The sequence below is a fragment of the Podarcis tiliguerta genome (assembly GCF_965153285.1).
Source record: "Podarcis tiliguerta genome assembly, chromosome: 12".
NCBI lineage: Eukaryota > Metazoa > Chordata > Lepidosauria > Squamata > Lacertidae > Podarcis > Podarcis tiliguerta.
Window position 1 is genome coordinate 34,984,301 of NC_139545.1, and position 23,082 is coordinate 35,007,382.

Sequence of the window (23,082 nt, forward strand, 5' to 3'; positions counted from 1 at the left end):
AATGTTAGTACTGAAAACAAAACAAAAAACTGAAAGGAACTGTACAGAGAGAGACTTACACTACAGTATACAAGGTGACCAGTGAACTGCAAATAATGTAGAAATAAAATCAATGAGTTAAATACTACTTCTTAAACAGCAAATATTATCCTCAGTTTTCAGTTAGCAAACAGCGCAAGTTCTAAGTTCTTAATTTATAACTTTTACAAAAGAAGAAATCAAGGTATTAAGCTCTAAAACAAATTGATCTGCCTATATCAGCAGTCTGTAGGAGAGTCCAGATTAAAGTCCAATTTCACATTTCTTTCAAGCAGAAGTGTGGTTGTCAATAGAACTACACAAGGTACAAAAATGCCATTAACAGCTGCATTGCAACTGAAGTACCTATTGTTTTTCACTTTTATTTCATCCTGGAAAACAAACCAAGAAGAGAATTTTAAGTGCTACTTTATATTAATTCTTTTCTGGGGCAAAACTAAAAGAAAAAATGTGTTAATGAAGGTTTCCATACAGTTACTTATGGCAAACTTAATGTAGTTTTATTTTCTAGTGGTTTTCTTCAAAAACTGCATTGTGTACCTCCTAAACAGGTTGATTATATTGCACTGTGCAATTTTACTTCTACTACTGTAAAGAAAAATACTTAAATTGGGATCTGTATGTGTGTCTCAGTGTATTATCTATGAGTTATACCTGACACATAGAAACAGCAAGAAAGCCAAATAAGAGTAAAGACACAGAGAAAGTGACTTAAGTAAAAAAGTAATTTGTATCATTTTGAAAATAAGTTCACCATCTCAGGTCAGAAAAGTTACAGAAAAAGTGTCATTTCTGTAAGATCAAAAGCAGGTATACTTCACAGTGGGGAAAGTATTTAACATGAGAAAAGACTGGGAGTGTTTTTAACTTAACAGTACAGCCATAGCTTGATTACTTACCAGTACTATGAATTTTCCTATTGGATAAATCTCCTTCACATATCCCCTCTCTATGGAATGAGTTGTCAGCACCACCTTGATGACTCAAATCTGTTGAAATTTCAAATGTCATGGATGTGAGCCCATGCAACGATGCATGTGGTGTGTTATTTGCCTCTAACTACATGTTAGTATAGTGTCAGAACTCCCAATAGCAAACAAAAACCCAACACACTAAGGGAATCCAAGACTGCGGATTGATGGAGGAGATGACAATAGTAGAATTCTAGTTATTGACAAGCAGCATAGTTTTCTGCTCAGGGTATTTCCCAGAATTGTCACTCTTGGGAGACTTGTTACCAGTCTCCCCAAGGAACAGAAAATAAAAGAGATTAGCAAAAGTTCTGGGCATACATGTAAAATATAAATCAGTGGTCTTATCTTACACAGCACTAATTCATCTAAACCATGGCATTGTATGTAGGGCTGGTGGGCAAGGCCTGCACAAAACAGCCTGGAGGGCCCAGTTTGGCCCCAGCCCTGGCCTACGATGAACAAGCAGTGTGCTTGCATATGCTGCTCAGTTGCTCCTATTCTACTTTGCCTACATACAGAGCAAACAAACAAGGCTTGGCTTAGCATTATGTGTGAAGCAGTGCTCATGGTTTGTTTCTCCCAAACAAGCCACAAGTAGTAAGCCAAGATAAGGCTGTTTCTGCAAGTGGTTCCAAATATGCCAACTGTTACACACCAAATCCACATTTCAATTGTTCATAGCTATTTTAAGACTAAATTCAGATTGCTGGCATGTATCTGTATGCTTCTTGAAAATAATAAACCCAGCCTTAAAGCACAAACCTACACTGTACAGGTCTACTCAAAATGGAACTTACGTCTAGGTAAACTGGTACTCATTGTTGCCTTAAATATGCTCGTGTCTGCAGTTAAAAGTGACAGTGTACCCAATCCTGTTTTGTTTTTAAAAATGATATACATATGGAGGGAAACTGGCACCAGAAGCAGCTGTTTCACAGGAATACTGATCCTGGAAATAATTTTTCCACATACTATTAAGTCAGATTAATACATTTTTCTGCAAGTAGTAGCCATGATAAATTTATTAGTAGTTTAATATACTCATGCCATATATTATGGGATTAGGTGGTAATCATAAGCACAGTGGTTATCTGTTGCAGCACCCTGATTGTATGATGTTATCTCCAAACATATTTACTTTGAACCTACTTTGATTTGTTTTAGATGCCAGGAAAAAACATTTGAATTTGCTAAGGCATGAGTTTCCAACACCCATAGGAACCCGTGTGCTTTCAGTACTTCCTATTGCATCCACAAAAAGTCTCAGTCAAAAAACTTTCCATTTAGTAAGAACATTGGCGGGTTTAATTGCAGATAGACGTTGGGCTGTTTAAGGCTATTTTGCAGTGCTGTTTTGAACCTTTATCTTTATTGTATTTTAAATTGGTATTTAAATTGGTTCACACTAGATTTTGATTTTTATAAACCAGCTTGAACTTTGGTGTGATACAAAGCGTGTAAAAATGGATTAATATGCATTATGACAAATCACACAATGTTTTGCCATAAAGAATCCTTTATATGTTGTTACACACCAGGCAACATGGGCTTTCACATATGTGCTTGTTTTCAAAAGAAAAATATTCAACTTTTATTTTTTTATGCAAGATTTTCAAATACTCTTTTACTCATTCCTCATCCCATACTATTGGCCATTTAGTAACATTATATTGCAATGCTTCTGGCACCCATCTGTCTCAAGAGACAACAGAGTGCGCCTCGGGGCGCAAGCTTGGGCAGTGTATATGGAGGTGACAAGACCTTGGCCTTGCTGTTGTGGGCCAAAGGAAAGCAGAGCAATACATTTAGCACCAGCTTGGCTGCAGGAGTTGCCAGAAGGAGGCGTACAAGGAGCCATCCAACCGTCTTAGGGACTCCACTCAGTATTTGTGCAGGTTTTACTCCTTAGCCTTTTCTTCTCCTGAATGTATCCCACAAGGCAGCAGTTTAGGATCAGAGCTTTCCTTCTCCTGGATGTACTACCTGCCCAGGTTGACGAGCCCCATCTGCCCCACACTTCCCTCTACAGCACATGCAGAAACCACCTTCTTGATGGTGGAACCCACCATTGGTCTCATCTGCTCAGAAAGCCTCCACTAACATCCCATACATCCCTATTACAGTGTAATATTTAAGCAAAAACTCCTTCCTCTTTAGGCGTAGGAAAGAAAACAAAAAAGTAACTCTGTTGAAGTTACTTAAAACACTATCTGGTTAAAGGGCGAGAACTATGACATCATGAGTATCTGCTCAAAACCTGGCAATGTATTTGTAATGTAAAACAGCAAAAAGTAGGAACAGAGAATAGTACAGAAGAATGTGCAAACCCAGAGAAGCAGCACATACAAGGCATATCATTATTTATTAATTTATATATCCCTCAATGCCCAGATGGCTTCTAAATAAGAACCCCAAGGTGCCATCTAACCTCAAGCAAGATCAATAAAGTCAATCTGCAATTAACCAGTAAATCTTAATCATAAACAAATGCACCTGTTCCCTGCTATTACCACAAGCTACATTTCCCCCTTTTCACATTCCTCTTATGCAAGAACAACATCTGTAAGAGCTGATTTCAGGATAAAGAATCCTAAATCAACAATAAAATATATATAATGAAATTAAAAGAATACAATATAGTCAGAACAAGGATTAGGATTCTCCCCCACCCATTGCCAATGATTTTTCATGTACCTGGGATTTGTACAGAAAGCAGTCCAAATTCATTAAATATCTATATCACAAAACAATCTATCGATCCATGACTGGTGAAGGCAAACTGGGCAAAAATGAAGAGAGCTTGCTTGGCTCTTTTTGCCATGGCAGAATGTGCAAAGCAGAAGATGCAGCAAATACCAAGAAACTTAATACTGCTGGCCAGCAGCAATGGAATAATCTAACATCTACTTCAGAGGGGGGATTATTCTATGTAATCAATTGCAGCTTTTCACTATATGCCTCAGCCATATAATACACAGAAATTCAAGAGATATGTTAAAACGTCTGAAAACAACATAAAATTGTGTTCATAATTCAAAGGCCTTTTGAAATTAAAAAAATTAAACGGGATTCTGAAACTTAACAGGAATAGTGCCTGCCTGCTTTCTAATGGGAGGGTGTTGGGCCCACTAAACCAAAAGCAGAACTCCTTGAAGACACAAGACATACACCTGGTCTTGATAAAACTCCCTGATAATAAAGTAGATGGCCAAGTTTATATATTTAAGGTATTGCCCCCACTCCATTGACTGGGGTAGGGCAGAACGTAAATGTTATTCATACAGATTAATATCCTTACTCACAAGAACACAAGTGAAACACAACTTTTCACAGATTCCTACAAATATTATTATATTTGAGCCTTCCTGGTTATGAAAAACAAATTAATGGGGCTTTTTATGCCTGAGTGCCACTCTCAGAAGTAGACCAGCTTTATTTTCCAGCTTTAATATGCAAACACTTGCATTCTCCATTTTATAACTATACAAACTGTTACAACTTAACTGCATTTAAAGTCGTATCTTATCTCCACAATTTTAATGTGCAATATTTTTATGCAATTATTTTGACAATTTTCTGCATAATCTGTTATAGAGGGGTATTTTACTAAAAATTTGCTTAAGGGCTAGATTCTTCAACTGAACAGGAATGCTTTAGACTGTTCACAATTTTAGACCATGATCGTCATATGAATTCTGTCACTACTTAGTATACTTTTGTAAATAATTTTAAAATGTTGAGCATTTAAAATACTATGCCATTTACATTACCTCTTATGTATAGGACACAGTCGAGGATTAAGGTTTTGGGTTTCATTTCTGGCATTATCTTTTTTTTAAATCAAGCAGTTTCATCAAATAATGAGTCATGTAATCACATTTAAGTTTAAATCCCAGCCTGTAATTTTAAATCTCTTCTGTCACACTGACAGTGAGTCATAACCATATTTAATTTTTAAACCTCTATCAAAGAAAAACAGCCTGAACAGTCTGAATTGATTCAAATGCCATGGCATTTAGTGGCTAGCTGCCGAGATCAAAGTTGAGGACAAAGAGCAAAGGGAACCAGAACAGACATTTATAGTAAAAAAATAATACTGGATTTTTAACAAATATGTCATAGTCATGTTTTAAAAGACAATGCTTTCCATGAACTGTGATCTATTCTTCACACCTCCCAATCATAATAGAAACTGCCAAAGTACCAATTACACATTTTTCAAATCGCTAACAGCATGCGCAACTGTTGCTAAGCATCTGTTTCAAGTACAGAGTGTTCTGCTATACCACTTAAATTTTCAGTACAGTTCTGAGTACCTGGGGGAGTTTGACTGGCCATTAGCTTCAAACAACTGTTCCCTACCATTCTTAAGTTATTCTTTTAAGGAAAATCTGAAGCAGAGGTAAAAGACCTGACAGATTGCTTTAAAAATTGTCTTTTTCTTATATGAACAACACATACCTTTAATGTTTCAATGGAATATGCTAGCAAAAGGTAACTTCATTAACACATTTTGAAAAAACAACTCTCAATATGCACCTGATAGTGTTCTACTAACTTAGCTGCTTAACTGCTGTTAAATAACCAATCAATTATCTACTGTTTCTTCTGATATATATATATATATATATATGAATGAATATCGTCTGCCACTCAGATCTTTAAAGCCCATTATCTTCTTACAGAGACTATACCTACATGCAAAGCAACTATGGCAGTATATTCTCCAGAGCATTATAGCTACGCAGCTAAAAATATGATTCATATTAAGTAAACCATGACTCACAACAATCTGACTAATGCAGTATCAAAAAAATGATAATAAAAGAGCTAACATCACAATTAACCAGAGGTCCACATAGAGCTGCACCAAGCATCTAAAGCATGGGCTAAGAAAGAAAAAAGGCAATTTTATTATGCACATCTTGCTTGTGAAAAGCATTCTAGAATGGCCCCCACTGACACAATCTTTATCATGTAAGCTGCCCACTCCTGTTTAAGATCAAATGATGAGATGAATATTTAAGTACCAGAACTGTATCTAGAATGTAATTCTACTTACATACAGATAATGCAAAATAAAGGGAGGGGGGCTTTTTTGGTTGTTACTTGGATTTAGTATGTTCAGATTCAGAATATGCCAAACTAGTGACAAATATGAGCTGCTGCTTCCAGCAAGCTTCTGGCTGGCCACTGTGGAAGCAAACTGCTGGATGAAATGGGTCATTGGCTTGATCCAGCAGGCCATTATGTTCTTATCATCATAACTGGAGACAGGTGATAAAAATCAAGCTGGGTTGTCTTAAAAAGAAGAAAAAGGATGAATCACATGAGTAGTCATGTTCTTTAAAATGATATATGAAAGTAAAAAGGCTGGAACAAATTTTATCTGAACTTTAACCTTCTACCCACTTCTGGCTAGAAGCACAGATTCTACAAGTGTCACACAACACATGATTTGTAAGCACATATTACATGAAAAGGTGACGCAGCTAAACAAAACACTATGCATGAAGTACACTCTATATATAGTTTTAAGAAAGATCAGCATATTTCCTTAAGAATATTGAACCCTCTCTCCATCTCCTTCCATCATGCATCTCTAAATCAGATCTGGGGACATGGGGTGGAATCTGCTTGTGCTAGCTCAAGTCTTTAATTGAGTACCCCCTGAGATCTAAGAAGCCAGTAAAAAAAAAAAATTACTGTTAAGGGGGCATTTAAAAATTTCATACTTTCAACAGTACAGTACATATTCACTATGCTGTTTTATGATTTTGCAACTCTTCACCAAAGAAGAAAATTAGCTACTAATGGATTGCAATTATTAATGGATTGCAATTAATAATGGACTGCAAGAGGGAATTAACAAGGATTTTATAATGCTTATGGATTAATTGAAAAAATGGAACTGTGTGGAAAATATTGGGATGTTCTGTGGCAATACCCTCCTATGGAGGACTTGAACTTTGATTTACTATGGTGTTGATATGATATCAGCTTGTTATTGGATGGGAAAGAATTCAAAGAAAACGCTGGAAGTGAGGCTGGAGTAATGGCCAGACTTCAGACCACTTTCAGTTTTAAGAAAAGCAAGATGGTGAAAAGTCACTACGCAGTAAAATTGAGTCCTTGGAGTGGGGACGGGGAGGAAATGCTGAAAATGATTGATTGCAACAAGAAAGGAAGGTTGAACGTTTTTTTAAAAAAAACATTCCACACAGAGTTACCAGATATACTTGCAAATTAAAGGATATGCAAATTGCAAATTAAAGGATAAATATGAACAAAAGTCAACACATCAGTGGCTGTTAAAATAAAGGATCCACATCAGAACTGTATTATTTGGATTAAATAAGGAGATTGGAGTGGAAACAAGGAATCAACATCTCCTAAAAATCTCCTAACATGGGAAGTCAACATGACTTTGGGAAGTCGACCAAAATGTTTAATCTGGAATTTGACAATTGGCTTTTTTAATTGATTTGGTATTGTATTAATACATTGGATTGTTATTAATGAAAAATTAATAAAATTATATAAAGAAGAAAATATTACATATCTACCTAAGTATCACTGCAACTATAACTGCAGCACTTAGGTGTCATCAATCTCAGTTAACAAATCTTTGACAAATTTCTAATAATGTGGTATCTTTAAATTTGAATGAGAATTAAATGTTCAAAATGAAGTATCTAGTAAGTCAAACCTTTATACATTGTCCAAGGCAAGTAAACCTGCCAAGAAAAATATCTCAAGAGTCACATGCATTGTCTTATCTAAAGCTAGAATAGCTTTAACCTCTACCCATATGTACCAATCTGGACCCTGAAATCACCATCTGAGGCCCTTCTTCATGAGCCTCCTTTATAAGAAGTCCAGAGGGTGGCAACATGAGAACAGGTCTTTTCTGCCGTGGCTCCCCATTCTGGAATGCTCTCCTCAGGGAGGGGAGGATCACCTGGCACCCTCATTACATATCTCTAGGCAATAGGTGAAAACATCTCTTCAACCAGGCCTTAGGCCCTTTAAATAGGTTTGTGGGCAGGGAGGGGGGTTGCTGGCTTGTTTTTTGATTTATTGTGTATTTTGTGTTCTTATTTTGTATTTTTAGGTTATTACCTACCCTGTGATCTGTGGATGAAGGGTGATAATAATAATAGCTTATACCCAATCTTACACATAGGGAGGCAGGTGGCGCTGTGGGTTAAACCACAGAGCCTAGGACTTGCCGATCAGAAGGTCGCAGTTCGAATCACCATGACGGGGTGAGCTCCCATTGCTCGGTCCCTGCTCCTGCCAACCTAGCAGTTCGAAAGCACATCAAAGTGCAAGTAGATGAATCGGTACCGCTCCAGCGGGAAGGTAAACGGCGTTTCCGTGCACTGCTTTGGTTCGCCAGAAGCGGCTTAGTCACGCTGGCCACATGACCCAGAAGCTGTACGCCAGCTCCCTTGGCCAATAAAGCGAGATGAGCACCACAACCCCAGAGTCAGTCACGACTGGACCTAATGGTCAGGGGACCCTTTACCTTTTAATCTTACACATACATCATAATATGGAAATTAGTATGCAGTTGTTTATACCCTTTATTGGAGAATATGGAATCCATATGTCGAGGCGGGGATTCCATTCCTATTCCAATTTATTCTGAGTGACTCTTCTGAAAGGCCCTTGAGTCTAGGATATGTTCATTCCAACAACTGGCAACAGACTAAAGGAAAACCCTCTCTAGATCTCTTAATAAGAAGAAATAAATCCCATTCCCACAACATGGGGAATGACAGGGAAGCCATTATCACAGGCCTAAACAGACTTACCAAACCTCTTCTGGAAGGTTGTTTTGACAAAGCCATGCTCACCTGCCCTACAAAGCAGGCAAAGACTGGGCCCAAAGGGGACTGCAGCCCTGTGCAGAGCTCTATTCACAGAGCCTTGCAAGCCCTCAGAATCAGTGGACAGTGCTGGGTCTTTATCTGTATAGCTTTATTTCAGACTACGCAGGCAAAAACAGGTCACCTGATGTGATGTCAAGTGATTGACAAGTGAGTGGCCCACCTGCCCACTGGAACCTGTGCCCCTGCATTAGCTGAAAGAAAGGGACAGTGGCTTATGCTTTTAAAGAACTTTGGGAGCTTACAAGGGTTGCCTCTGCAGTTTCCACAGAGGTCATAAGATGAGTAACTTTTGCCTAGGGCAATCTTTTTCATGCAATTCAGATTGCTATGTTGTCATTGTATTTGTTCTTGTGATATGAAGAAATTTGTACCCATTCAGAGAAATCTATTGGCCAATCTCCTGGGAGCAGAAGCCATTTGGAACACAGTGTCAACATGTTGCTGGCACCCAATATACTGATGACACCCAATTCTACTTCTCCAAAACATCTGACTCAGGTGTAGCAGCACAGAAGCTGGATCAGTTCCTGGGAACAGTGGTGGGCTGGATGAGGACCAATAAAGAAAGCTGGTAAAAGCTCTGTAGGCGAGAGGTTCCCAGATTCAGAAAATAGGTTAGCTGCCTCTTATGGGTGAGGTTACTCTCCCTCTGAAGAAGCAGTTGTGTAGCTTAGGACTGCCCCTGGATGTCAGCTGGCGCAACAGCTCCAACTATTCCTGGACTGGTAGATACCATAGCTTAGCTACTGTAGTCTAGGCATTCAGTTTAGATTGGATTACTGCAATGCCCTCTTTGTGGGCCTTCCCTTAAGACTGGATAAGGCATCCGCAGCAAGGTTGTTATAGCAGATGCCCTATCAAGAGTGCATAACACCTGTGTTCAAAGTGCTACACTGGCTGCCAATATGCTACCGAGTCAAGTCTAAGGTCTTGTTATTGACATATAAAACCGTGAACAACTTGGAACCAGTTACCTCTGGGAACTCCTTACTTTGTATGCCACTGGCCAGGCACATCAGTCTTCAAGAGAGGCAGTCTTAGTTGTTTTGTATGCTCCCACAGTTCATCTTATGTCCACTAAGATGAGGACATTTTGTGTGGTGACATGTGTCCTTTGGAAAATGCTTCCAATGAACATCAGGCAGGCACCTACAGCACTGACATTTAGGCACCTGCTTAAATCTTAAAACTTAACCCAAGTTTTCCCTGAGGGGTGATCCAGCTATGCTGATGTATTAATTTGATTTATTTGTGATGTATTTTGTACTTGTTTTATGAATGTAATTTTATTGTGTATTTTATGCTGTTCACTGCCATGATTTTTTTTAATAGTGGGCAGTATACATTTTTGGAAATAAATAAAAAAATGGTTTCCCCCCCCAAGGATTTTCAAATATAATTTCAGTTTTTGTGACTGAACTACATTAATTTGATTAACATATGAGCTGGATTTTTTCATATAATGACCAAAAAACTACAGTATTATTCAAAAAACATTACTTCTCCATCAAGTTCTCTGCACTGCATCCAACTTACAGCTGGTCTTGCAGTTCCACAATGATGTACTCAAGTTGTTCCTTTTCCATTTTATGAGCCAAATCCATAGCTTCTACCTTCTGACGCAATAACTTCTTCTGAGAGATGGATTCAGACAGTTGGGTCTCTCTAAGGCGTACTAGCTCTTCTAGATAACCCTAGAAACACATAAGTATTAATTGTACTGCAAAATTTGCAAACCAAGCAACTAATATTTTAAAATTTATTTTTCAAGTATTTTGGTGAGCTCTCTTGCATTTGATACTTCTTGAAACAAGTAGTTAGAAAATGTTAAAACTTATTCTTTGGTAATTAACTATCAATAAAAAAAACTATTTAAATCATTCTGTTTAACAAATAAGTAGTTTTGTATACAGTACAGTTCTGCTATTAACATGTCAGGTATACATCTGCCATTAATAGCAGGATGTGTGGCAGCCTTCCAGTTGTTATAGTGTGTTGCCAGGAGTGTGTTTAATGTGTAGTTTTACTAAAGGAGCTGGGACTCAGAATATTATAATAGTTCAGCCGGACCAATGAAAGCTGCAGTTACCCCAGAAGGGTGGGAAAGCTTCCATGGTGTTTTCTGTTAATATGCCTGCTTTGTCTGGTTGGCCACTGTGAGGATGCTGGACTAGATGCACCTCAGCCCTGATCCAGCAGAGCTCTTCCTCTGTTTTATGTTCTTACATGACACAAAAACATCCAAGAAGAAGAAAAAGTTCTGCAACTTTCATTCCACATTACTTTTAGTGTTTTAGATTTGCAACTCAGGCGATAGGAGTAATTGTTTTAGGAACAATTTGAATTAGTAGTTTCAAAAAGTACCTGCCACTTTTACTAAAACATAGTCAAAGTGTCTTTTAAATTTAGTAGTTATAGCTAAAGTGTTTTTAAGCACAGTTGCTTCTATCAGTGGCTGAGGCTTATGTTCAATGGGTGCAGAGGGGAGATGTGGAATAAACCGTGGCTTCAGCACAGATGAATTGCCAAAACAACAGTGTTGTTCCTTCGCCAGACCCAATATTTGCACAGAGTGACATCAACTTCATCATTTTTATTAAATTCACTACCCACCCTTCACCAGCAGGTTCCAGGGTTACAATAATTTAAAATTCAGTATTAAGAGCAGGCAAAACAAATTAGTCACAGGAATAGGGTGAGTCTTGAAAATACACATCTCAAGTGTCAAAAGCTAGGGGTAAAGAGATGCATCCTAGAGGCTTCTATTCTCTAGATGGTATGTCAAGTCTTTGATCTTCTGTCTGCTCTTCTTTAAAATGAAAGATAATCTACTATTTTCCGAGTCCTTCCTAAGCACTCTCATTTTGGGAGATATAATCTATACTGACGTCATGTGCTACCATTAGGCTAGTTGTGAGCTTTTACAGCAAGAGGAAAGTAAATGTGAAATACTTCTAGTGAGCTCCTTTTTTGTTTAAAGCAGCCATGTCTGAAGGTTTCCGTATCTGGAAAGTCATACCAAAATAAAGCAATTATTTTCCAATGGTAAGAACAAATTTCTCTAAAATAAAGTTTCTAACATTTTCTATTTACAATTGTAATGCACCAAATATCTTCAGCTTCTTTCAGTCAAAGTAAGGTTTTACCTTCTGCTCCAGTGTGAGGCGGTATTTTTGCTCCACCCGTTTGCATTTGTTGTACCAGCTGTTCTCATCCATGTTGAAAGGAGGACCAATGTTTTCTGGTGTGCTGCTTTCACTGCCACTACTGCCAAGTGTTCTTAGCTCTTCTTCATCACTACTGATGCTGTCAGAACTGAAGGACCAAGAACCAAGAACAGCTTGTTGCAAAATTCAGCTGAAAGATCTAGACTCTGCTTTAGAAATGCAAGCCATTGTTGAAGAAAGAGACCCCTAAGTAGGGTTGGATGCAATTGTTCAAATCTGTTACAAACGCATTATGAAGTTGCAAGTTCTTCCTTGTGCAAAACACTGGGAACTCAGTATTAGGGCTCAGTCACACATTTATTTATTTAGTATACTGCTCTTCATCTGAAGATCTGAAGGCAGTTCACAACACTTCTGTTTGCACCACCGCTTTCCCCTGGGAAAACCTGTGGTTTAGTGCTGAATCAGAACAAATATCAGTTGGGTTTTCTGCGGACTGCTGCTAGTTCCAATTTAGCATTAAGGAGGTTTTCCAGAGGAAAGCAGTGGGGCAAAGGCAAAACCACTCGGACCCACAACTAGAAAGTACAGGACAAGTGGAAAACCACTTTGAAGTGTTTGAAGTGATAAATAAATGTCAAGCTAGCCTGGTGTAAGTTAAAGTTTACAGCCAAGAGGAAATTACGAGAATAAAAAGGTACCTTTGGGTGAACTTCAGGTAAGGTGTGAAGTCTATCACAGCTGGATAGTTGCCATCCAGGCCCTCTCCCTTGAGGCAGAAGCTTATACAAGGCAAGAAATCAGTAATCATATTAAATCAAGAAAATGAAATGATAGTAATACTAAATAACCTTAGCATATAATTTGATTTTCTCACAAAATTGCCAGTACACAGGAGATATGGAAAATATTTTCAGTAATGAAAAGTTAGGCTTGTGTTGAATCAAGAAAGAATTCTTGTGATATTTTAAATGAAAGTGCAGTCTATAATCATGTCAATAAATATATAAAAAATCAATACAATTATTGTATTGTACTTGATGTTACCACTCTCAAAGGTAAAACTGAGGAGGTATTAGTAGTAACTATTTCATTCTGCCATGGTATGGCAGATAGCTATGGTTACTATAAAGCGCTGAGTGGCAAACAGAAAACCCTTAGTCACAGAATAGGGATTGATTGATCATAACACTAAATTATGACTTGGCACTCCATGAATAAATCTGCATGACTCTCAAACTTGCACACACACCCTCCCCTTTCTTCCTTTGATGCAGCCCCAAGGAGATTTTCCATTTTAAAATTAACCACAGCTCCCCACATTATCTGAAATTGCAGAAACTGTGGGTAGTTCAAACAAGCCAGGATCAAAAATATGGTTTGTAATGTTGGCTTGTTCATGAACCATTGTTTAATCACAGTTCTCTCAACTGGGATCTGTGGTCAGTTTAAAACTAGAAAGCAAATGCTTCTGATCTCCTCCTTGCAAGAGTGCCAGGAGAAGGGAGCATGTAAGTCTGAAGCTTGCGAAGGTTAACATAATACTAAAGCACAGCGGTGTTACATCTGATGTAACACTTGGTGTTGATTTCCAGTTTTACCTTGGAAAAACAAGACACTCCTCCCATCTTCTGATGACATTCAGCAAAGCTAACTTCCTGAATGTGAGATACGTACATGCTGAGCAAGTAGCTGCACTTATATGCTCAACTCTACAACTAAAAACAATGAAAAGGTACCTGCAATAAGCTAGATTTAAAACAGGATACAAGTTTCAGACTGACATTTTAGGACATATGCCACCAAAAAATTGAAGACAAATCAATTACATATGGGACAAAATAAGCTTATGAACTTTTAGCGTTATTGCCAATGCCAAATTTCATAAGCTTCCCCTCCTCATACTTCAACAACCTTATACCACAGAGGTTTTAAATCCACAGGAATACCTGAAATCTATAGCATTGAGGCCCAGCAGCATACCAGCTAGCATGTTTGCTTCTTCTCCCAGGACAATTGCTCCATCTTCATAGAATCTTCTATAAGATTAATTTCCAGTTCAGTTATACTCTCTGCCATTTTAGTGACATACTAGCTACACAAAGTTAAAGACAAACTAAACAATCAGCACTGTCAGCTAGCAATTTCATATTTACAAAGTTAACACAACTAGTTTGCTCAACACTGCAACTGGAACATCAACTCTTCCCACAGTTTTCAAGGCTATTGTGAAATGGGCAGGCAAGTGTTAAACCCTATTTAATCACATCAACTGGCCAGTATAAAGTAAAATGTTACTCTGAAAAAAGAAACATATTATCCAGCATGTACTAGATTTTGGTATTCCATCACTATATAAAGCAGGGAATCCAATTTGGCCCGCAACACCATTTTTCCAAAACCATGCCCACCAGTCAATCCACTGACATCTCTTATGGATGAGGGTGGGGTTCAATCCCGTGTTGTTTGTGCACACCAGTTCCCCACAAGGCAGCAAAATTTTGCCCCCCCCCATCAACTGATGGTGTGTGTGTGTTAAAGCCTGCTCAGAAACCTGCAGAGAACATGACTGAATTGATGAGTTTCATCCTGATAGCTGCTGCTTTTCTGGTTACTGTCCTCACCCCCACCAATGTAAGTCAACTCTGACAGGAGGGTGGGTCCATCCACATATCAGTGACCTGATGTGATTGTAATATCAGATGATGTCCCACCCACCTGTCAAAGTGAGCCAGCTGGGGAGAGAGAAGATAAACATCTGGCTAATTAGGACCTTCTTTCTATAATCATTTTTAGCACAAAAAGTGAAAAGCTGAAAAGTGAAAAATGAATAAGTCCCAATAATTGAACAAATGTTGGGGTAATAAAAGAATTACACAGATGAACTTTTGAAATATACTTCAATTTTTTGTTGAATAAAGGAGATTAATACCTGGTTGTTTTGAAGTCTCTCAAAGCTGTGGAAATATATTCAGACAAATGCTTTTCCATAAGCGCTACTCTAATCCAAGCTCTTCCCTGAAAAAGCAGCAGCCATGAATTAGGTATTGTTAGACAGAACAACTGAATACAATTTATATCTCTGAAAACCATTCAAGCTGACAGAAGGAAAACAATAGTGTCACATAGCAATAAGCTTCACACTTGGTGATCATTCACCTGCAGTCCATTTCTCCCCAAATTAAGTCTAAAGTGAACAAATCTTATTGTAGCAAAACCCCAGTGGATTTCATTTTTTTAAAAAAAATTAAAAAATAAGCAAGTACTCAGAAGTGTAAGCAATTCTGGTGGGTGGGGTTTGGTTTTTTTAAAAAGCAATCTCTTTCAAGTATTTGTTAGTGCCAACCCACAATGAAAGCACAGAGGAGTAATGGTTTCCTCCAAGTCATCCAAACCAGATGACAGCTGAACTCTCACCACTTGTCTCCTGCATATTCACACATGCCACCACACCACACAGCCTGCATCATGCATCCACCCTTAAATAAATGTACATCACTGCACACTGTATATGGTAATACTAGGGCAATATCTTTTTTAGGCAAATCAAAATATCACAAACACCAGGCTGTTTCCATATACCATAGAATAAGGTGGTAGAATGGGCTATATCATTCAGACTCAGTACTGTTTTTCTAGAAATAATCATTAATCTGAGAAGCAAGATATAATTATCCAACAGCAGTCTTCACAGAAAACATATTCCTGCAACCCACCTAAGCTTAAGAAAGTTGTGACCACCGCTTTTACCTAAGTTTTTCTTCTGCTTCTTCTTCTTGTTAACAAAGTTCCTGACAAGTAGGAAATAGGTAACAGATGTGCAAGAATGGCTAACTTTTCATCCACAGGGCTACCAGTTTAACAGATTTTACATACATCTCCCCCCCAAAGTTATGAACAATACATTTCTGCTTTAACAAGTTAAGAAATACAAAATAAAATTTATTGTACTATTTCTGTTTTTGTCAGGAAACCATATGGAAACTTTCAAGTTAAGAATCCTTTGAGATGCAGTTATATGAAACTCAAAATATTAATACACACCTACACTCACCAGAAAAAGATTCATACTAAAGTTTTCGTGTTATGAGATCTGGTCAAATGCAGTATTTAAAACAGCCTTTTGATGATAGCAATAATCATGTTTACAGACCCATGGTTAGAGCAGTAACATCATCTATTGCTTTCCAAAACACACATGCAACCGCAAACACACAACACTTGGCTCATCACAGAAGGTAGAATCAAAAACTCATGAATGAGTCAAGTTATATAACAAGTCTTACGAGCTTTAATAAAATATAAGGTTCCTGATCTGTTCACAGCATTAATGTACCTCAAAATAAACCAGCACAGAAAGCTTCTGCATACATCTATCAATATAAAATGTTTAACAGCAGCAAATAGCATAGGGACATCAGCTATAAATTAGAAAGTTTAAAAATGAATGTATAGTCTTCTCACCTTAGCTCTTGAAGAACTAACATTTTCCATATTTTCAATGCTGCAGATGCAGTTATGTGAAACCTTGCGACAAGCTACTTTAATATAATCCCAGAAGCTACGAGGACTTTCATAACCAAACCAAGTGATTTGACCTGAAACAAATATCAGAAAGAGAAATAAACAATTAAAATATATATGCCTGAATGATAAAATGTCTGTTCTTTATGATGAAGCCATAACAATTAAAACAGCCTAAACCTCATTTATATTTGCAACGTATAGGCAGATGATCCAGTGCCATTTAACATAAAATCAGAACAGTTACCTTTGAGTCTATGGCTTAAAATCTGTTCCAGAATGGCTGCAAAATTGTTAAATTCAGGAGAAGAATCATCAATAGTTTCAAAACAGGATCGATCAATCAGTGTCTTGATAGAAAACCTAAGATACAAAAAGCATGAGTTTAATTTATGTTAAAATATAATGCAGGTTGGACAGCATAGTATTTTAGAGAAGCATATTTCTTGACAACAGCACACCACTGATGTTTGTAATTTCCAAAACAAATAGATTTAGATTTCAACAATATTTGAGTTTTTTTCACTATATTCCACCTTAGTATGCAAATATCTCTTACTCCACAGCTAATCAAGCAGTTGATTTGTGCCTCTTCAAAGTGGTATATTTGTTCTGTTAAGAAGTTCAGATTACAACGGATATTATCCCAAGTATTTAACCAAAGTGTTGAGTTAGTTCCCCAGAAGAGCATTCTAAACTCCTTCAGATGGGAAGCCTACATGAGCACAGAAGGCTGCCTGATAGACTTCTAGTATGTGGAAGATGATGAATCTGGTAATGGGGACACAATGATGTGGGAGGGGCCAATGAGCTTGCCCTAATTTCTCTTCCACCAGATAGTAGTAACTGAGTGGTACACACTACACAATTTGTAAAAAAAAAAAAATTAAAAAAATTGTTAGATATTAAACACTTCGAAATAATAAAATGGGTAAAGTAAAGTAAAACACCACTCATGCAGATACACAATAGTACCTCCCTCCCACCCATCCCCATCTCACTAGTTGCATGATAAACACCTATAGTACATTGCTGCATTTACTCAACTGGAGAATCACAGCTACTGGTGCTGTCAGGTTGGCACTCAGCCTGTCTGTATCAAACCTGGACTGCAGATGTAGCAGCCACAGCACAGTACTTAATTGTTCCAATTCAAAAAGCATAATGGAAAGATGTATTTGTAGATACATCTGGCAGGAGAGAGCACAATCATATGCAGAAGTAAGGATGAGGTTCTGCTTGGTTGCCTGAAGACCATTCTGACTGCTACAAATGAGCAGGCAAGTACATATTTCCAAAGCTTTGCTAGAAGAACTGAACAAGTGTTGAATAACAGAGCTTAGGAATTGAGTATATGCTCTGAGGCTTTTTTAAATCAAATATTGGCAGCAAGTATGCATCTTATCTCTCTGTTACAGCAGAGGGGAGGAGAGCATTAGTCTCTCTTCATACTTTAAAACTGCAATGAATTCTCACACAAACTAAATACAGGACACAAATTGGCACAAATCTGGAGGATGAAAAAGGAAAAACAGGACCTGAAGAGGGCTATCAGTTGAATTATGTGAGACATGACAAGTTTGTGGGTGTTAAATTCACTGAAAGTTACTCACAATGTGAATTCAACACCCATAGCATTCTTTTTTACTCACATTTTGATATGACAATGTGTCCCAGTTCACATAAAAAACTCCCCAAATATAGTTCTAAGTTGAGATAATAAAACCCTGAAAATAATCAATTAACATGCTATAATACAGAAAAATCTATTTCTAATGTATAGAGCTAAATGAAAGGCAATTTCTACAGAATAGATCAACTAAGAATACAGTAATGGCACCATTAATGTTTAGAGCCTTTGTTTTATCTGTGCCAGCCTTTTTCTTCTTCTTTTTTTTGTAAGAGAAATACACGTTTGCCTGTGCAGGGTTCCAAGAATATGCCACTACACATAAATGAATTTCCGGTGCCTGAACATTCAACATTAATTTACCAACCATCTATGACTCTGGAACATGTAAATATGGATGTGTAAGTGTCAGCATACCAGTTTATACAAGAAGCTGAGCATGTGAAATTCCACAAAGGTAAAGAAAAACACCCATAATCATAAATATGGCTATAACCACATTTAAGCCAAGTCTTCCTGATTGTAATATATATTTACAAGAGATGATGATAGCAATGTTCAAATGCTTCCTGTAAAATACACTAGTATTTGGAATATTTATTAACTTTTCAGCTTTAAGTGTGAATATCATAAGACCTGGAAGACAATAAAACAAATCTTTTAAAAAAAATATTACTGTCTCTCAGTAATAATATACCCCCCAGGATTGTGAATGAAATGACCCAAATTTGTATTATCCATGATTAATTTTCATTCAAATGCATTGCTTTTTCTTTATTTGTGTATGTAATTGAAGTATATATTATTGATTTAATAAATAAAGTTTAAAAAGGAATACTATTCTGTCTGTCATTAATTTGGGAAGGGAGCATCAATGAAGAGCAAAGAGGGGACTGATCACTTCCCTTATTTTCTTCAGTTCCATTACATGCCTGCATTTACCTTGACCATACCATCAGACCAGCACTGAGACCATTGTTCTGGAAAAGGCAACAGAGCCAATCTGGCTTTTTCACACCTAGCCACCCTCTCATTCCCCTCAACCAAACACAAACCCATACCAGCAATGAAATAAGGAATGTTTTCCCTTCTTGCAACTCAGAACCTGCATAGATAATTGAGAGAGAGAAAAGCCTCTCCCACAAATACAGCCTGAAGGGATGGAAGTGTTGACATATATGCATGTCTGGACCACAGCAGCTCCCACGGTATCCCCACTGGTGGCTTGACAGGTTTTCTTCCACTGCAACCTTGTTCTTAAGTGAGTGGGGTTTTTTTATCCATAGAACCAAATGTGAGATGTTCACTGACATGGGAGATACTAAGCTCCTACACTCAGGGATCCCAATGTCTGGTGAGAATGGTAGGTTTGCCTTACCTCAGCTATATCTTAGACTTCAACCTATGTCTTGTGTCCTATGGAACTCAGACAAATGTTTTGATAGACGTAACACTTCATATTCATAGTCAAACTGAGACTGCTAGAGTTGGACAGAATGTTATGAACGGAGCATTACAGAGAGAAAGCACATATATGCTAGGAAGAGGCTGATATCAATGGACCAGCAAAATGCACATCATTATTAAAGATGGAGGTGGGTGGTGAGACTGCTCCCTGGTGAGATGCAGTGACACACCATGGTTCAGTGAAATCTATGCCATTCCGTGTGAGACATTTTTTGCCTTTACTATAACAGTGCCACAAAAGCAGCCTTTAATCTCCCCCCCAATAGAATGAATGGCAAAGCTAAACCATTCGTTTGTATGGGGAAGAACTCCAGGGACACAAACACATGGGAACTAAGCCAGACACAGTATCTGTGATAAGGGGAAGGTTTTGCCTCCCCTTAGCAATAGGAGCTTGTCATCATTACCGTTACACCAGTTCTCTTCTGCAGAGACATACCCCGTGTTTTCCTTAGTCACATTTCCTTAGTCACATTAATAGAATACCACTTTCCTTCCATATGCTTTGGAGTAGTACCATGACATTCAACACAGACTGTTGTCAAGCTGAGATCTGGTTCAAGTATAACTGAGCTGCGAGGTAGAGAGATTGCATCCTGTATTGCTAATGGGGCAAATACAAACTCAAGGGCTTAGTATAGTAATATTTCTCTCTTGGCATTCACAGTCAGTACAGCATGAGACTCTTAATCTCAGGATTGTGGGTTCAAGCCCCATGTTGAGCGTAAGATTCCTGCATTGCAGGGGGTTGGACTAGATGACTAGTCCCTTCCAACTCTATAATTCTATGAATCATCAAAAGCACCTGATGGGGCCAGAATCAGGCAGGCTATACACCTTCACTCACCATACAAATGCCCTAACACAGATCGCATTCCAGTCCAGGATCCCCTACTTGACACATCTAACAGCGCACATGCAATTAGCTGTAGCGAATTCACAGATGGGAAAGGAAGATGGGAAAGAGTTCTGCACAGATGCTCAAGGGGCAGCATCAGGAAGGTGTAAGGAGGGGGAGGAGAGAGAGAGAAGACGAATGCAAAAGTAGAGGGAATTCCCTATTCTGTTCCCGAAGTCTACCTAAGCAGAGTTTAGCTGCGCCCTGAGCATCCTTTCACACACCCCACCACCATTCAGAGCCAGCGTGGGGGAGAAGCAGCTGGGGTTCCCTCTCTGCTGTTAAATGCAAGAGCGGAACGGAAAAAGAGCGCGGGGTGGTGGCGCTTACTCCGGATTAAGGCAGCAAAACCTGAAGGCATTTACTGTGCAAGCCCCTTGAAACACAGCGGGGGTCTGCTGGGCACGCATTGCAGAGCAGGACCGCCAAGTGAGCGGGGTTATCGACGACACATGCAGCCCCATACGTACGGAGACAAACCCGTGTGCCTGCGTGTGTGTGTGTGGTGGAGCCAATTCACCTGCAGACGGTGATGAGATTCCGCCTCTCGACAGTGGCGTTGCGGGAATGGACGCTTCTCCTCCGAGAGGAGGCGTTGAGTCCCCCGATGTTGAACGACGCCATCTCGCAGCGGAGAGCGAGGCGGGGGCCTCTGGCGGCGCCTTTGTTCGGAGGGCGGGAAACGGCGGGGGTGGGGTGGGGGGCAGCGGCTGCTCTACCGCCGCACCTTTCCCCTGCCCCAGCTACCGCCCCAAGAGGCGGCGGCTGAGGAGGAGGAGGAGAAGCCCGGCAACCCCTCCACTAGGCACCCAAACGGGGGCAGCGCGGCTGGGCATGAGGCCACGGCGGGAGAAGGGACCGGGGGTCCCAGCAGCGGTAGCAGCGTCTCCTCCGCTCCGCTCGGCTCCTCGCTCGTCGGAGCCTTCGAAGCTGCGGCTGCACCTCAGAAATCGCCTCAGCAGCACCCCGAGGCCGGGACTGCAGAGCGCCGGCTCCGCCAGCCAATGGCACGCCAGCAGGGGCGGGACCTGAAACTGGGATTGGTCTTCTAAGCAAGGGGCTCGTGGGTTCTCCCATAATGGCAGCAGCTGTCCGTTAGGAGGCTCGGAAAGGGCGGGGGAGCGTTGTGTGGGGCGGAGGGTAGCCGGGGGGTTGAAGCGGCTCGTGAGGCGGAGGTGCGCCCTCGCCCGCCGCAGTTGATTCATTCGCTCTCCTTTCTCCTCCTCGCCTCGCGCTTATATAAAAGTCACGCTCCTTTGTTGCTGAGACTGTTATTCGCAATGCTCGTGTGAGCCCCGTTGGTGGATTAGAGCAAAACACACGGAGGCTTGTGTGGAGCCTACAGCAAGGCAAAACAGAATTTATAGCGGCGTCAGGTTTTTGGACACCAAAGCTTGTTTCGTCAGATAACAATTTACCCGGCTAACATACATGAGAAGGTGGGAGGGTAAAAGCACCGGAGCCCAGTTCACGCCCCCCACCATAAAATAAAATAAAAATTCACAGCCTGGTGGATTACAGGCATAATTACACACATGTGTGCATGTCTATATAGGCATACAAAGATGTTCAGATGGGTGCATCCACTGGCTGAGGATAGCAAGTCATGCATATGAAAATGTGCCATCTGGTCCACACAAATATGTCACAATACCGCTGTTAAATCTTCAAGGTACTGAAAATTCGCAACCTGACAGTAAAACCACTTTAAAAAAAACCATTTCCCCAATTTGCGGTTTAAATATTAAGCCTACATTGGTTATTATTTATTTAAAACATTTCTACATGCCTCATGTGTTAAGACAGTGTAAAACAATATTAAAATACATATCAAAAGTGTATTGTCAATCTTGAAAGGCAGTATTTTTGACGATGCTGAAGTCCCCTACTCTATATTTGCATGACAGTTTGAAATATAGCTCAGTCAAAGCTTATTTTAGGGACATAACAACTTCAGCTTTTTTTCTGACTGGGCTGTGTTTCAAACTTCTATGCAAATAAGAAACTGGGAACTAGTAACCAACTTCAGCATCATATATTTGTACCTGGACAATAAAGAGACAGAGCCCAGCAAAAGCATTCTTTTCATTTAAAGTATATGTGTGTGTGTGTGTGCTTACAACCTGTTCTATCATTCAATCAGACAATATACAACAGCACATGATAGCAGACCAACATGTATCAACGTAACACAATCCAAACTATAAACAGATTTCTATATAAATTTGAAATTTTACAGTCAGGAACTTGATGGGAAAAGGCACTGGAAAGTGTTGGATAACAATTGCTTGAAGAGGCATCATATACAAACAGATCATAATGAATACTCACCAAATAGCTGGCTTCATATATCTTCCCAGCAAACTCTGTGCAAACAACTCAGGGTGAATGCTCAATAAACTGGTCATCTGGAAACAACATATGTCCCAAGCACAAAACAAGAACTAATTGTGCATGCAAACCAGATAACCAAAGCAAGTGAGCT

General features: G+C 39.2%; 1 protein-coding gene across 2 annotated transcripts in view; it reads right to left on the reverse strand.

Moving 5' to 3' along the window:
- Positions 1-21,603, reverse strand: part of RUNDC3B (RUN domain containing 3B) — a 30,966-nt gene extending 9,363 nt beyond the window's left edge. For both annotated transcript variants that reach the window (XM_083405800.1, XM_083405799.1), the window contains exons 1-8: positions 21,118-21,603; positions 16,850-16,965; positions 16,543-16,676; positions 15,011-15,096; positions 14,028-14,117; positions 12,780-12,860; positions 12,058-12,226; positions 10,448-10,605 (exon numbers count right to left, since the gene is read on the reverse strand). In XM_083405800.1, the coding sequence (XP_083261926.1) occupies positions 10,448-10,605; positions 12,058-12,226; positions 12,780-12,860; positions 14,028-14,117; positions 15,011-15,096; positions 16,543-16,676; positions 16,850-16,965; positions 21,118-21,221 (938 nt within the window). In that variant the 5' untranslated portion in view covers positions 21,222-21,603. The remainder of the gene's footprint in view (positions 1-10,447; positions 10,606-12,057; positions 12,227-12,779; positions 12,861-14,027; positions 14,118-15,010; positions 15,097-16,542; positions 16,677-16,849; positions 16,966-21,117) is intronic.
- Positions 21,604-23,082: the final 1,479 nt, after the last annotated feature.